This window comes from Bos grunniens, chromosome 9 (assembly GCF_055505025.1).
Source record: "Bos grunniens cultivar Pamir isolate PY7600 chromosome 9, Bosgru_T2T1.0, whole genome shotgun sequence".
NCBI classification, from domain to species: domain Eukaryota; kingdom Metazoa; phylum Chordata; class Mammalia; order Artiodactyla; family Bovidae; genus Bos; species Bos grunniens.
The window spans coordinates 99,206,917-99,223,625 of NC_141173.1; the positions used below are offsets into that span (position 1 = coordinate 99,206,917).

The 16,709-nt window shown below is 38.1% G+C and overlaps 1 protein-coding gene across 3 annotated transcripts in view; it reads left to right on the top strand.

The window, feature by feature from the left end:
• PACRG (parkin coregulated) overlaps positions 1–16,709 on the top strand; it is a 531,317-nt gene that overhangs the window by 48,825 nt on the left and 465,783 nt on the right. For 2 of the 3 annotated variants that reach the window (XM_086318664.1, XM_086318663.1), the window contains exon 2: positions 14,434–14,568. In XM_086318664.1, coding sequence (XP_086174790.1) covers positions 14,434–14,568 — 135 coding nt within the window. Of the gene's footprint in view, positions 1–1,235; positions 1,386–14,433; positions 14,569–16,709 lie in introns of those variants that run through there. The other variant, XM_086318665.1, reaches the window with a different exon arrangement.

Sequence of the window (16,709 nt, forward strand, 5' to 3'; positions counted from 1 at the left end):
AAATTCTTGGCCAACTATTTCATAAGAATGTTTACCTTTGCATGAGTTTTCTTCAATTGTTAGTTTTTATTTTTGCTCTATTATACTTTCCTTTCTTAGAGTATTTTTTGTCTTGGTGCTGTGCTATGTTTTACTTAAATACTCATCACTGTATAAGTTGACTTTTCTAGACTGTAATGTGAAGGAGGTTTCTGGGTCGTATAGAGGGTAGCATTCATCTGGGATTCTTTCTGTTTAGGTCTTTTCCCCACTTTTTGATTGGGTTGTTTGTTTTAACCAATGTAAATTTAATTTTATTGTAGACAGTTCTAAAAATGTTTTCTATTAAATATCTAGTTCTTTCTGGAGAATATCAGTTTGCATCATTAGACACAAGGATTTTCAAGTTTTCTATTAAAATATTCATGATATGAAGATGCAAATAGTTATAGCCTCTTCACTATACAAAAATAACATTTTTACTCTAATTATTCAGTAAGAAATGACTCTGTTGCAAGATACTGAAGGTTCATGTTTAGATATAAAGTATTTACTATTCTTTCAACATTAAAGGTAAGAGGAATAGAATGTATTTCAACCTCTCGCCCATTTATATTCTCCTTTCACATTTAGCTCCCTCGTTTATTTGGCCTTAGTGTTGGGTGTGACGGTGTATTAGCCAGGCTGTCTCAGCCATTCAGTCATTTTATCGGTTCTACGAGACAGATACTAAATAGCACAGTCTAAATTGAAATCTCTGATGACTCTCTGGAGACAATTTGATAATAAGAGTCACACTTGGGTACTTAGATATTTGGCTTTTTCCTATACGTAGCTGTGTTAAGAGAGCAACTTTTGAGTAAAGTTTTTTTATAGCCTTCAACTGACAAGATTTCTTTCTCATCATCTGATTATTGCATCTCATTTTGTTAGGAAAGCCTATCAATCTTTTTTTTTCCCCACACACAACAAGGAATTTAAAGAGCCACCAGTGACTATTACTTTAAACAAAGCAATTTACAGGAAATCACGTAGTCCAACCACTCTTTTCAGAACTAGTTTACACAACAGAGACAATATTTTGAAATAAGCTCTTAGTTCCAAGTGCGTTGTAGTTCAGTTATAAAATTAAAACAACATAACCATAATGTGCTCAGCAATCTTTGGGACTTCCTTTTGCCACACAGTTATTGCAAAAGCATTTTAAAAATCAAGTTATTGGATCCTAGAATGAAAAAGCTAGAATCCATGAAACCGAGCTTGTTGTTAAGATGATAGAGCTGAGAAAAATAAGCCTTGAAAGGTAAACTTGGATGTGTTTCCATAGCCCTTCTGAATTTCAGTCTGTCAAAAGTAAAACAAGGAATCCATGTGTGGTTTGAGATTCCTCATGGCTCTCCGAGTAGGTAAGAACTTTGATAATATTATCCTCAATATCTGTTGAATTAATAAATACGCATCTTTGTTTATAGAGGTGTGGGGAGGATCCTAGAGATCAGCCCATGTAATATTTTAACCTGACACATGAGGAAGCTGAGGCTCCTGAGAGTGCGATCGCTTGCCTTGGCTGTGACACAGCCCACCCTCTGCAAGTTTATGCTCCTTCTCTACCTCAGTGTCTTCATGACCCTTTTGGGGACAAGGCAAGATATAATTTGTGGCCAAGCTGAAAAGTCTAGTACCAAAGTCTTCAAAATTTCTTAATTGAAGTACTTGTCATTTTACTCCTTCCTTTTCTTCTCACTGACACTTAATCTTTCTTACGCGACCTATCTGAAAAAATGTATTATAAGTTATTTGGGTTTTTTTGTAATCCTCATATGACAGTGCTAATTTAAATGCAACTTATTCTAATATTTGCAATGCTAATATTAGTTTTTATTTATGCTAATTGTATATAAAATAGTCTCTGCAAACACTTTAGACTAAGTTCTTTGATTTTAAGAAACCAACAAGGCGTATTTTAAGTAAAATTTTCCCATTTATGGAAATGAATTTCAAAATAGAATATGTGAATTTTAATGTAAGAGGTGTTACATAGAAAAGAATACATACTGGTTCAATCAATGTTGAGTTTTTGGTTATAAAATTGTGATAATAATTGATAATTACTTATATGTAAAAACAAACAGAAAATCCAAGCAAATTAATTCTGATTTAAGAATTATTAACTACATGGTTATGAATAGACAAATCTGTGGTACAGCAACCATAATTCTCTAGTTATTTCTAATTAAAATTGTACAAAATTCAGCTTTATGGGAAACTACAATATATATCTATGTAGTTCCTCTGAAAAGTATGGGTACCCTGAAAGGCTAAATATTTTCTAATGAAAAGGAACAATGCCTTAAAACCCAAATGTTTTATCTTATGAGTGTTCAGAATTCTATATATCTTTCTGTGACAGTTATTACATTCTTACTTCTATATAAGATTCTAGGGGATATTCTTAGCACATTTCCTAAATGATATATATCTTGAGGATAATATGTTTGACATATCTTTTTGTCCCCAATGATACCAATCCTAGTGACTGGGAAACACTGTGTATTCAATTCATTTCTCAGTGAATGGATGATATAGTTAATGTCTATTTTAGAGCCATTTTTAAAACTCTGTTTCTAATTAATATTTTAGTTTATATGACCATAAGTTCTTGAATTCAGATTTGTGTTTCTAACACTGAAAAATCTATATGCTACTTTATAGGTTCCTCTGGCCATATTAAATAAGTGTATTAGTTATCCATATATCTTCTAGTTTAAAATCCATTCTGGTTCCATAAGTGATTGGATAGTTTATGAATTCCAGTATTATAGTCTACTGATATTCTTTTCTTTCCTCATTTCCAATTACCACTAACTTTACCCTACTTTAACAGTGACACCTTGCCAGCAGCTCATATTTTGACAGCCTATAGTGCAGCAAAACTCCCAAAACGTATACCTGGTTTTGCTTCATATTCCTTATGCTTTCTCAATGGATGACACATATTCTGGCTTTCACCCTCCCACGTCACTACAGCTGTTTAATTTTCAGAGGTCTTTCCATCTTCTTCTTAATTCACCTCCCTGTATCATTGAAACAAAGCCAGACGTGTCCCTCTCATTCGCTGATTTCTATGATTTACTCACTTTCCCCAATTACTCGCCACCCTTTTGACGGTTTTTTCTATTCTCCTATAGAATCTAAAATTTCCAAGTAGCATTTTGGGTCCCCAGCCTTTTCCTCACTATACTGAAACAACTTAACACGCATGTGCACACACACACATTTGCCACCCCCCCCCACACACACACACTTTCCTTTAGAAATGTTTGACAGTTTCCATCGACTTAACTCAAACACTTGATTATAGACCAACTTTGTTGACAGCCTGCTGCTGCTAAGTAGCTTAGGTCGTGTCCGACTCTGTGCGACCCCGTAGACGGCAGCCCACCAGGCTCCGCCGTCCCTGGGATTCTCCAGGCAAGAACACTGGAGTGGGTTGCCATTTCCTTCTCCAATGCAGGAAAGTAGAAAGTGAAAATTGAAAGTGAAGTCGCTCAGTCGTGTCTGACTCTTAGCGACCCCATGGACTGCAGCCTACCAGGCACCTCTGTCCGTGGGATTTTCCAGGCGAGAGTACTGGAGTGGGGTGCCATTGCCTTCTCCATGTTGACAGCCTAGATCTCTCTAATAATCACCATACAGATTGTTCCATTGGTTCAATGACCATATCTGGTTTGTCCCCCTGGCATTTCAACCATAACCTGAAGAACCTAATTCCACCACAGGGTCGAATATGGTTTATTCGGAAAGGTTTCTTAGGAGAGATGAGGCTGGTGCTTAGTCATGAAGGTGGTTAGTAGTTTCAGGAGAAAAAGGAGGATAAAAACAAGTAAAGGGTGGAGAGAGAATACAGATTGATCAGAAGCAGGATGATGGAGACCCACGAGATCTGGGCATGTCTGAGGACTGCCGGTGTTTACTATAATTTTTGCCCAGGCACTTGTAGACGAATGCTGGGGAGAGCAACAGTCCGCTTGCAAAGGTCTTTGTGTAGCATGTCAATGGGAAATCATTTATGGATTTTAAGTAGATGAGAGATATGATTTAATTAGTCAATTAAAATATTCATTGTGCAGCAGACAGAGGAGTGATCTAAACAAGGCAAAGCTGGAGGTAAGAGAGCAAGTAAAGAGAAAGAGCTTTCCTGTAAAAAATTTAAGCTTTTAAGTGCTAAATAAATAAAAATGGAAAATAAAATGATAAGGAGATGTTTATTGTAAATGCAAATATGGTTCATATCTTTTCATATAAAAAGCTCACACAAATTGATTTTGGTATAGAAAATACATGAACATAACTTCGCAAACATATTCATGTAGCATTTGTACCACAGTGTGAAAATGTTCATCCTCACTTGTTAAACATCATAATCCAAACTGATGCTATGGACGGAATGTTTGTGTCCCCAAATTTTTATGTTGAGCCCCCAACCCCCAGTGTGATAGTTGGGGCTTCCCAATTAAACCTAATGCAAAGAAATAGAGGAAAACAACAGAATGGGAAAGACTAGAGATGTCTTCAAGAAAATGAGAGATACCAAGGGAACATTTCATGCAAAGATGGGCTCGATAAAGGACAGAAATGGTATGGACCTAACAGAAGCAGAAGATATTAAGAAGAGGTGGCAAGAATACACAGAAGAACTGTACAAAAAAGACCTTCACGACCAAGATAATCACGATGGTGTGATCACTCACCTAGAGCCAGACATCCTGAAATGTGAAGTCAAGTGGGCCTTAAAAAGCATCACTACGAACAAAGCTAGTGGAGGTGATGGCATTCCAGTTGAGCTATTTCAAATCCTAAAAGTGCTGTGAAAGTGCTGCACTCAATATGCCAGCAAATTTGGGAAACTCAGCAGTGGCCACAGGACTGGAAAAGGTCAGTTTTCATTCCAATCCCAAAGAAAGGCAATGCCAAAGAATGCTCAAACTACCGCACAATTGCACTCATCTCACACTCTAGTAAAGTAATGTTCAAAATTCTCCAAGCCAGGCTTCAGCAATACGTGAACCATGAACTTCCAGATGTTCAAACTGGTTTTAGAAAAGGCAGAGGAACCAGAGATCAAATTGCCAACATCCGCTGGATCATCGAAAAAGCAAGAGAGTTCCAGAAAAATATCTATTTCTGCTTTATTGACTATGCCAAAGCCTTTGACTGTGTGGATCACAATAAACTGTGGAAAATTCTGAAAGAGATGGGCATACCAGACCACCTGACCTGCCTCTTGAGAAACCTATATGCAGGTCAGGAAGCAACAGTTAGAACTGGACATGGAACAACAGACTGGTTCCAAATAGGAAAGGAGTACCTCAAGGCTGTATATTGTCACTGTGCTTATTTAAGTTCTATGCAAAGTACATCATGAGAAACCCTGGGCTGGAAGAAGCACAAGCTGGAATCAAGATTGCTGGAAGAAATATCAATAACCTCAGATATGCAGATGACACCACCCTTATGGCAGAAAGTGAAGAGGAAGTAAAGAGCCTCTTGATGAAAGTGAAAGAGGAGAGTGAAAAAGTTGGCTTAAAGCTCAACATTCAGAAGATGAAGATGATGGCATCCGGTCCCATCACTTTACGGCAAATAAATGAAGAAACAGTGGAAACAGTGTCAGACTATTTTTCTGGGCTCCAAAATCACTACAGATGGTGACTGCAGCCACGAAATTAAAAGATGCTTACTCTTTGGAAGGAAAGTTATGACCAACCTAGATAGCATATTCAAAAGCAGAGACATTACTTTGCCCACAAAGGTTCGTCTCGTCAAGGCTATGGTTTTTCCTGTGGTCATGTATGGATGTGAGAGTTGGACTGTGAAGAAAGCTGAGCACTGAAGAATTGATGCTTTTGAACTGTGGTGTTGGAGAAGACTCTTGAGAGTCCCTTGGACTGCAAGGAGATCCAACCAGTCCATTCTGAAGGAGATCAGCCCTGGGATTTCTTTGGAAGGAATGATGCTAAAGCTGAAACTCCAGTACTTTGGCCACATCACGTGAAGAGTTGACTCATTGGAAAAGACTCTGATGCTGGGAGGTATTGGGGGCAGTAGGAGAAGGGGACGACAGAGGATGAGATGGCTGGATGGCATCACGGACTCGATGGATGTGAGTCTGAGTGAACTCCAGGAGTTGGTGATGGACAGGGAGGCCTGGTGTGCTGCAATTCATGGGGTCACAAAGAGTTGGACACGACTGAGCAACTGAAATGAACTGAACTGGGGCTTCCCTGGTAACTTGGATGGTAAAGAATCTGCCTACAACCAGGAGACTAGGGTTTGATCCCTGGGTCGGGAAGATCCACTGGAGATAGAAATGGCTACCCACTCCAGTATTCTTACCTGGAGAATTCCATGGACAGTGGAGCCTGGCAAGTTCTATAGTCCATGGGATCACAGTCAGACACAGCTGAGCAACTAACAACAAAAACTGGGTTTAGGTGACGCCTCGTGAGAGCTTAGGTGTCTCTAATGGGACTACACGCTTGTCAGAGGAAAAGAGCCCAGAGCCCGCTCGCTCTCTGAACCTGACCTTTCTGGCACCCTGATCTCAGATGTCCAGCCTCCAGAACTGAGAAAATAAAATTTCTCTTGTTGAAGTCACCCAGTCTATGGCATTTTGTTATAGCATCCCAGAGAGACTAAAACAGAAGGCCTGTTCTCCTGTTTAATTAGCAAATAATTTTATCAAGAATCATAAAATACAAATTCTGATCTCATCTCATACTGAAGATTCTGTCTGAAGGAAGTAATATAAAACGTGGATTAAGTGATATACCTGAAAAGTTTATAATAATGTATTTACAAAAGGCAAAATAAATTGAAATAATATAAACTCCAAGTATAATTGCAAATAGTTAGAATGTTGCTTAGCCATAAAAAAATGACATTTTGATATCAATAACAACTTCAAAACATATTATACTAAGTGAAAAAGTACACTAAATAGAAAGGACATAAGAATGAAAAAAATGGTATTTGCATATATTTTTTTGGAAAAAGTCCAGAAAGAAAGCATAAACATATTAATAGGTGATAGGATAGTAAGTGATTTAATAAGATTTCCCTCCATTTGGCAGTTTATTATTTATGTAACTTAAATTAATTATTTGTATCTTCGTAGTCAGAAGTCTGTCTCATCTCTGCTTCCAGACCTCTTCATTCAGTTAGTGATGTGCCTTAGGTAATTCCCCTTTAAGTTTTTCCCAAACCCCGCCTTCTAGTACAGTGACTAACAGTGGTAAAGAATACACCTGCCTATGCAGGAGATGCAGGCAATGCAGATTTGGTCCCTGGGAGGGGAAGATCCCCTGGATGAGAAAATGGCAACCTACTCCAGTATTGTTCCCAGGAAAATCCCATGGCCAGAGGAGCCTGACAGGCTACAGTCCATGGGGTCACAGAGAGTCAGACACGACTGAGCAACTAAACACACAAATCACCTGGAAGTTTTCTTTAAAACTCACTGTTGCCATGGAAGCGAAAGTGAAAATTGCTCAGTCCGTCATGTCCAACTTTTTGCAACCCTATGGACTGTACAGTCCATGGAATTCTCCAGGTCAGAATACTGGAGTGGGTAGCCTTTTCCTTCTCCAGGGGATCTTCCCAACCCAGGGATCAAACCCAGGTCTCTTGTATTACAGGCGGAATCTTTACCAGCTGAGCCATGAGGGGAGTCCAGGAATACTGGAGTGGGTAGCCTATCACTTCTCCAGGGCATCTTCCCAACCCAGGAATCGAACTGGGGTGTCCTGCATTGCAGGCAGATTCTTTACCAACTGAGCTATCAGGGAAGCACTGTTGCCATAGAGCCTGGCTTTAAAGGACTCCACAGTGTGTCCATATATATGGAATATTTATTGAAATATGTATATTTTACAATACAAGGCACTTGTTATCCTTCTTGGCTCTTACTAACAAAAACATTACTATTACACTGTTTTGTTATATTGTTAAAACTTCTTATAAAAACTTTACCAGGTAAAACTTTTTTTTTTTTTTAACCAGTGAGCCTTGTAAAAGAGCTCACTTTTGTTAATGCTGTGCTGCCCTACCTACCATTACAGTCAGATTTGTTACCTGTTCATCTTTTGCAGGGCTTCTCAGGTGGTACTAGTGGTAGAGCACCTGCCTGCCAATACAGGAGATATAAGAGATGCTGGTTTGATCTCTGAGTCAGGAAGATCCCCTGGAGGAGGGCATGGCAACCCACTCCAGTATTCTTGCCTGGAGAATCCCATGGACAGAGGAGCCGGAAGGGCTAATGGTCCATAAGGTCCCAAAGAGTTGGACACGACCCAAGTGACTTAGTTTGCACACAATCTTTTACAAATATTTTTCTGGTTATTTGGAGACCTGAGGCATTGCATTTTTCTGATATATTGAAACAATTATGACTGGCAAATACGGCAGACACGGAATTACATTACTCCTTACTCAGAAATCTAGACTGATGGCAATGAGTTCACCAGTCCTAGGGCCAACATCCTGTTGCCTGAGTAGCTCAGAAACTGTAATTCTGGCCCACCAGATGCTTAATCACAGTGATCTTATGAATCCAAATTTCATGTTGGTGGCTGATTCATGTCAATGTATGGCAAAAACCACTACAATATTGTAATTAGCCTACATTGATATAAATTAATTAATTTTTTAAAAAGTTTCATGTGGAAATATTTCCTAATGAAATTAGGAAATCAGTGTCTTTGCATTTTATTGTTTCAATGTTAGTGAGTTGGCCAAATGGACCATTAGAGAGACACAGTGTAGCTTCTGCACTTGAAGTAAAAGTCTTCTTTTTTTCTTTTTAGCTTTTTCAGTTCAGTTCAGTTCAGTCTCAGTCGTGTCCAACTCTTTGTGACCCCATGAATTGCAGCACACCAGGAGTCAGACACGACTGAGCGACTTCACTTTCACTTTGCACTTTCACGCACTGGAGAAGGAAATGGCAACCCACTCCAGTGTTCTTGCCTGGAGAATCCCAGGGACAGAGGAGCCTGGCGGGCTGCCGTCTATGGGGTTGCACAGAGTCGGACATGACTGAAGCGACTTAGCAGCAGCAGCAGCAGCAGCAGGCCTCCCTGTCCATCACCAACTCCTGGAGTTTACTCAGACTCACGTCCATCGAGTCAGTGATGCCATCCAGCCATCTCATCCTCTGTCGTCCCCTTCTCCTCCTGCCCCCAATCCCTCCCAGCATCAGAGTCTTTTCCAATGAGTCAACTCTTCTCATGAGGTGGCCAAAGTACTGGAGTTTCAGCTTTAGTATTAGTCCTTCCAAAGAACACCTAGGACTGATCTCATTTAGAATGGACTGGTTGGATCTCCTTGCAGTCCAAGGGACTCTCAAGAGTCTTCTCCAACACCACAGTTCAAAAGCATCAATTCTTCAGTGCTCAACTTTCTTCACAGTCCAACTCTCACATCCATACATGACTACTGGATAAACCATAGCCTTGACTAGATGGACCTTTGTTGGCAAAGTAATGTCTCTGCTTTTCAATATGCTCTCTAGGTTGGTCATAACTTTCCTTCCAAGGAGTAAGCATCTTTTAATTTCGTGGCTGCAGTCACCATCTGCAGTGATTTTGGAGCCCAAAAAAATAAATTCTGGCACTGTTTTATGCTAAAAAACAGATCTACTGAAAAGAAACTTTCAAAGTATATGATGAGGAATTTTAGAGAAACTTAAGTTCCTTCCTACTAGTTATTATTAGTTTTGTGACCTTATGACAGAGACTGTGATTTAAGTCCTAAACCCATTACAGCACATTCAATAGATGTCGGCATATAAAGTGTGCTGTCATCTGTAGTCGCTTCAGAGTGCATTCAGTATCTCGGTTCCCAAGTGCATTAGATTTTATTAAAAGAATTCCGCTGCAACATCCATTCTTCCTAATTGGTTTATGGATGGCCCTCACCATTCGGGCAAATCCTAATTGCATTTTCCCACAAATCTGGTTTGATTTATGGTTCCCTCTTTGCTCTATATTATTTATATAAATCGAGATTAAATTCTTAAGACATTAAATAAAACTTAGAGTAGTTTTTGTATAAGTATGAGACATATAAGGATCCTTAACAATATTTTTTGCTTTGTTTTTATTTAGTCAAGTTGTATCCAACTGTGTGATATCCAGTAATAATAACTTTATTACCTTTTCAGAGATTAATTATATTTCACTTTTTTTATGTACAGATTTTTAGAATTAGTTGGAATGAATTATGCATGGAATATTAAAAATAGTATATCTTTCTGTAAGCTTTAAGTGGGTATAAATTTGGAACAGAAAAAATATTATCTAAGGATATAATGACAGCATTTGCATAAAATTAGGTAATGTCCCTTTGCATTAACAAGTTTAGGTGGGAATATTCTAATCGGTTTTACAAGTTGTAACTCTTGAGACTCCAAGGATTAATTTGGAATGGACCTATAGCAGACTTCAGAGAATCTAGTGTTTTTAAATAAGTAAATGGCAGAAATATGAAAACAGAAGATAACATAATAAAATCCTGTCACTGCTAAGTCATTGCATATTAGCATGGACAATTTTTGTAAAACTAAGTAAAGATTTCCATGGAATTGTATGTATGGAATCATTTCGTAGAGAGCCCATGAATATTTATGGGCAGAAAGAGGAAGTATAAGTTGTCTATTAGAGTTTATAAAAAGCCTTCTGGGCATCTTAGCAATATGTTCATTATTTGAAAAGTTTGGACATTTAGAACTTTGAGTTCTGAACCAGAAAGAAATAAAGTATATTTAGAATAAGAGATAAAAAGGAAGAGAAATTGATTTTAAGATAAATACAAAGAAAAAGGAGAAAGATGCCTAATCTCAAACAAATTTTCGGCCAGATAAACAAGCGAGAGGCATGCTCTCAACAGCAGCAATGATAAATTGGCATCTAAAAAAAACTGAAAAAGATGGTTAAGAGATGATGATAAGACAAAGAAATCTAAATCATGGTTGTAGCTGATTTTTTTAAGTGAGGGATTATAGTGAATCTCTACTGGAATTGAAAAAAAGATTCCCTAGCACTCACAGCGACTCTTTGAGATCCCATGGACTGAAGCACGCCAGGCCTCCCTGTCCATCACCAACTTCCTTGCTCAAACTCATGTCCAGTGAGTTGGTGATGGCATCCAACCATCTCATCCTCTGTTGTCCCCTTCTCCTCCTGCTTTCAATCTTTTCCAGCATCAGGGTCTTTTCCAGTGAGTCAGTTCTTCACATCAGGTGGCCAAATTATTGGAGTTTCAGCTTCAACATCAGTCCTTCCAATGAAGACTCAGGACTGATCTCCTTTAGAATGGACTGGTTGGATCTTCTTGCAGTCCAAGGGTCTCTCAAGAGTCTTCTCCAGCACCACAGTTCAAAAGTATCAGTTCTTTGGTGCTCAGCTTTCTTTATGGTCTAGCTCTCATGTCCATACATGACCACTGGAACCGTCTTGTGTGTCCACCCCAGCCAGCTGTAATAGAAGCTCTTCTCCGTTCCTACTGGGGTGGTGTCAGAGGGACAGGCGCTGGTAGTGAGACTGCTCCATCTGTGATGTCAGGGTGGGGAGCGATGGTGGGCACTGCTCCCCTTCTCTGCCAGGACGGTGGTGGTGCAAGCCAAGGTGCTGAACTCCCACCCTCACCCAGAGAGATGAGGCGCTCTCTCCACCCACCCCAACCAAGGCCAGCTGGGACATCAGTACTTCTACCCCCCAGCTCTTTCTGCTAGAGAGATACCAGCATAAACCAGCTGAAACAGAAGGTTTAAGATCTGGAGTCTCACAACGCGCCAATGTCCAGGTTTCAATAAAGAAATCAGTTGTCACACCAAGAATCAGGAAGGTTGTAAAGTGAATAAAAAAAGATAAGCAACATATGCCACACACCCCCAGGCCCTGGCAGGCATCATTCTACTCTGTTTCCATGAGTTTCTTTTAGATTCCTCCAGAAGGTATTATCACATAGTATTTGTCTTTCAGTCTGACTTATTTCACTTAGACCTTAACGAATATTCAGGTTGTTCCAAATGGCAGGACTTACTTCTTTTTATGGTTGAGTGATATCCAATATAGGTCTTCCCTGGTGGGTCAGTGATAAAGAATCTACCTGCTTATGCAGGAGATGCGGGTTTGATACCTGGGTTGGGAAGGTCCCCTGGAGAAGGAAATGGCAACCCACTCTGGTATTCTTGCCTGGGAAATCCCAATGACAGAGGAGCCTTGTGAACTACAGTCCACGGAGTCACAAAAGAGTCAGACATGACTTAGCAACTAAATAGCAAAAACAATATCCATTATACACACACACACACACACACACACAAAGTTGTTTTCTTTATCCACTAAAAAGCTAACTTTTCAAAACCATAGAAATGACCAGTAATCAGTGCTGTATAATAAACACACACCTACACACGCACACACGCATACACTATTGTGCTGTGAAGTACAGGGAAAGCGAAAGTCACTCAGTCGTGTCCGACTCTCTGCGACCCCGTGGCCTGTGCAGTCCATGGAATTCTCCAGGCCAGAGTACTGGAGTGGGTAGCCGTTCCCTTCTTCAGGGAATCTTCTCAACCCAGGAATCAAATCTAGGTGTCCCACATTGCAGGCAGATTCTTTACCGTCTGAGCCACCAGGGGAGCACTGTAACTTTCTATAAATACGTATGCATGCTGGCTACGTTTTCTTTCCTTAGAGTATGTTCTACCACCTTTGGAGGGCGTGTTAGAATGGTGACATGATGGTAGATAGTAGTTATTTTTTGTAAATGTAACTTCTTGGCAAAATAAAAATCTGTCAATTCTGTATCAGTTCCCAAAAATGTGACTCAAAATTTATTGTTCCATGAATCCCCAAAGTCTGGGAAGGACATCATACTAATATTGTTGACAACATCTCCTTCTGTATAGCATCCAGCTCAGAGCTCTGAACAAAGCAGTTGCCGTAGGCACATGCTCATTTAACAGTTGAATGAACTTGGCTGAAAATAGCGGCTAATAATTCTAATACCAGACCAAATTTCAAATCTTTAATGAGCAAAAGGAAATCTTACTTCTCTACTGCCCAGTGTCTTCTCAGTAACCTATGCAATCATATACTGGGGACAGTGTGCTATGTACTGAAGATCATTTTAAACTCTAATAAAGGCCTCCATGTTACCACACTCCTCAATTCCACTTCAGCATTTAATCATCTTAATGTTTCTTAATATTCCACTCAGTTTCTAAAACTAGTCTTTATGTGAGCTTCAGATAAAACATGTTTGTCTTTATCTGTTTGTCATATTAGATATACTTTTTATATATAGTTTGTTAAAATTAAAATTTTTCACACAAATATTAAAAATTAACATGATGTCAAATAATTTAAAATATTAAGATAGTAGGTAAATTATTTGCTATCTTGTTTATATTAAGAATTGACAAAATAATTATTTTATTAACCTAATAAATGAATAATAATTTACCTTTTTTAAAATAAAGAGGCATAAAAAAATAATGTTTAGACTATATGTATTGAACAACACAATGGAGTATAATTTCCTAAACATTTCACTAATCACTTTGAATTTTGTAACCTAATAAATTAGTTCATATGTAAATAATGCTACAAGATATTTGTAGCAGATTTAAAGTTGTACTCAATGTGAATAGCTTAATATGAGATATTTCTTCATTGATAAAAATCACAGTTTGACAGGTTGAAAGATTCTCATAGAATCTCTTCTAATGTTCATTTTTTTGAAACTCATGTTATCAGATGTAGACCACCATTTTTCTTTTTAAACTCTCTCATTTATCATTACTTAATTTTCAGAGGAGCCTAGCCTGCTACCACCCATGGGGTCCCAAAGAATGGCACACAACTTAGCAATTAAACAGCAAAATTTTTATCACACTTTTATGGTTTTGTGGTTATATTCATACCTTGAGAACATGTTTTTATTTTATTTATATAGAAAGATTTGAAGGTGATATTTTAAATTTATTTCTAGAATATTCCACAAAATATATCAGACTTGGATTAGAACTTGCAGTTATTAGGAATCTTAAAAGTTTTAACACTCTGAACTTAGTTGCTTTTATTAAAATGTTTTCCTTAAACAAAAGTTCAGGCTTTTCTTCCTTACAAAGTAATATTTTAAAAGTGACACTTTCTAGGAATACTTTGTAAAATAGCTTGAAATAAAATAAATCCTTAACAGTGTTATACATTTTTTTTCTCCAAATGTTTGTGAGATTTTTGTTGCCCATTATTAAGATAATTTGATTTGTCTTCCAGAACGTTTTGTACAAAATGAAACTTATAAAAGCCAAAGTCTTTTCATCGTGCATTTTCCCATGTGTTTTAAAACCTGATTCCTACTTTTATTTTTTTATTTTTTCCTTTGAAGGTGAGAGGCCCTCCAAGTGCAGGAGCATTCAAAGAAAGACCCACCAAACCCACAGCGTTTCGAAAATTTTATGAACGAGGAGACTTCCCAATTGCCCTTGAACATGATTCGAAAGGAAACAAAATAGCGTGGAAGGTAAGTCCTTGCAGAGCTGCGAGAACCAGCTGTGCTCGCTGTGGAAGTGCTATCTCCCAGTGCCAAACACACTCGACTGATAAGTAAATAAGCTGGAGTGATTTCTCGGTGAGTGGAAGATGGTGGGTAAGCTCTTAGAGGAAGCCCCTGTGTCAGCTGCCCACCTTGACTAACAATTAAATTACAGCCTGCAGGAAAAGAAAATGACAGAGTTGCTTTGCCTTAGAGAATTGTGTGCTGACCGATCCATCTCTATTTTTATGAGAGCCTGGCATTCCAGCCCGTTTCAGGCAGTCCATCAAATGATGAAACTGGTGGCTGGATGCGGAGAGCAACAGCCATTTATCTCCCCCCAAATTTCACCTTCCTGCAGGACACTTCCAAATGGAAGCTTTAATTACCTAAATGGATAGGTCAAGATTGTCTGCTCCCTGGAAATGCAGAGTGGAATACAAAAGCAGGCGGGCTCTGACGGAGGCCCTCTCCTCTCTGTCTGCAGCACGTGTCAGCTGGCGCATTGGCTGTCATACGAGCTCTGTTAGAGACTGACCTCGGCCGCTGAAAGCATTATAGCACCGACATTTTTCTGACAAAAGGTTAATTGGCTTCAAAATAAATGTATTGCCTAATGACTCCATTCTAATGGGGCTGTGTTTCTTTCTAAAAGGCTCGCTGGTGTTATTTGTAAAAACTTGCCAATCTCTCAACTGGAGAAGGCTTTTACATTTAATTTGAAAAATGAATGCTGATCTCTAACCAGCTTCTGCTATTTAATTATTTTTTGTTATCAAGGACTTTGCTTTGGGTGATATTTATCAGCTAAAAGGGCTTCTCTGCCTGAAGACTGGAAAGCAGTTGCCCGTGTGTGAGCATACCATCAGGTTAAGGAGCACAAAAGGTTTTGCCAAATATTTTGAATTTAGCAATTGATCCATGTAGCAAAAAAGTCCCACAGTAGTGTCTGAAGGGCGAATGTCAGGATTGTTTATAATTAGTAACAAATTTATGTTAAAAAATAAGAATGATCAAAGTGAAGAATTCATCAAAATAAACAGCTTAGAAAGAGTCATTAAAATTAACTTTTTCCTTCTCTTTTGGAAAAACTGAAAGAATTGATTGTATTATTTCTAGTATGTCTTTAAATGTTTTCACATAATTATCAAACGTTTCTAGATCTTGAGCAGTCACATAATATCCAGTTACTGAACTTATTAAAAAGTTATTTGGCAAGGGAAATCTAAAGTTGTCCTTGTTATTAAGTTTTGTTATATATTTTAGGCAAATGAAGGACATTATTATCTTGGTTTTAATCATTTGTCTTAAAATTTGCATTTGTTATATGAAAATGTGCATGATGAGAAAAAATATATAGAAATATAGCTAATTTAGATATTTCCATCTTAAAAACTTTAATTAGGGATTGGTTTGTATTAATTACATGGATTTTGATTAATTACATGGATTTAGTGTTTGTGTCAACGTACCAATTCATGCATGGTAACACAGAGATTCTTAAGAACTTGATTCCTTTTGAGTAAAAGAATATGCCATATTTCCTTATGAAAAACAAGTGGATTTTGGTGTTTTATGTAATTTTAGCACATAAAAATTGTAACAATAAAAGAATCTATAGATTCTTTTTGACCTGCTTGAATAATCTTGAGTAACTTCTAGAAATGTCAAGAGACAAAAAAAAGTTTATCTTGAAAATAATAAAAGCATAGGGTGAATCATTTTGCGTTATCTTTGGTACTCCAGCAGTCAGATGGCATATAAACTGCTTTTCTTTTTTATAGCTATATTAATTCTTTTAAGCTACTATTGACTATTGTAGTGATTCAGCAAGCTAAAAAGTCAGATTAAAGAGGAAGCAATTTATTTGCTGCTGCTGGTAGGATAATAGCATACATTTAAAAAGACATCTTATCCTATAACCGGTAGACGTCTATCCTTTAAACCTTTGCCAACCAGATTTCAATTGTACTACTATAATGCTGAAGATAAAACATTAAACTTACTAAGCACAGGCTTGTGAGCGATCTCTCATATTTATTCGTATTTATTTCTTGGCACATATACTGTGGGGAACGTCTGATACTTGGTAGGACCAGAGGCCTTCTTTTAGGATAACATTTCTAAGG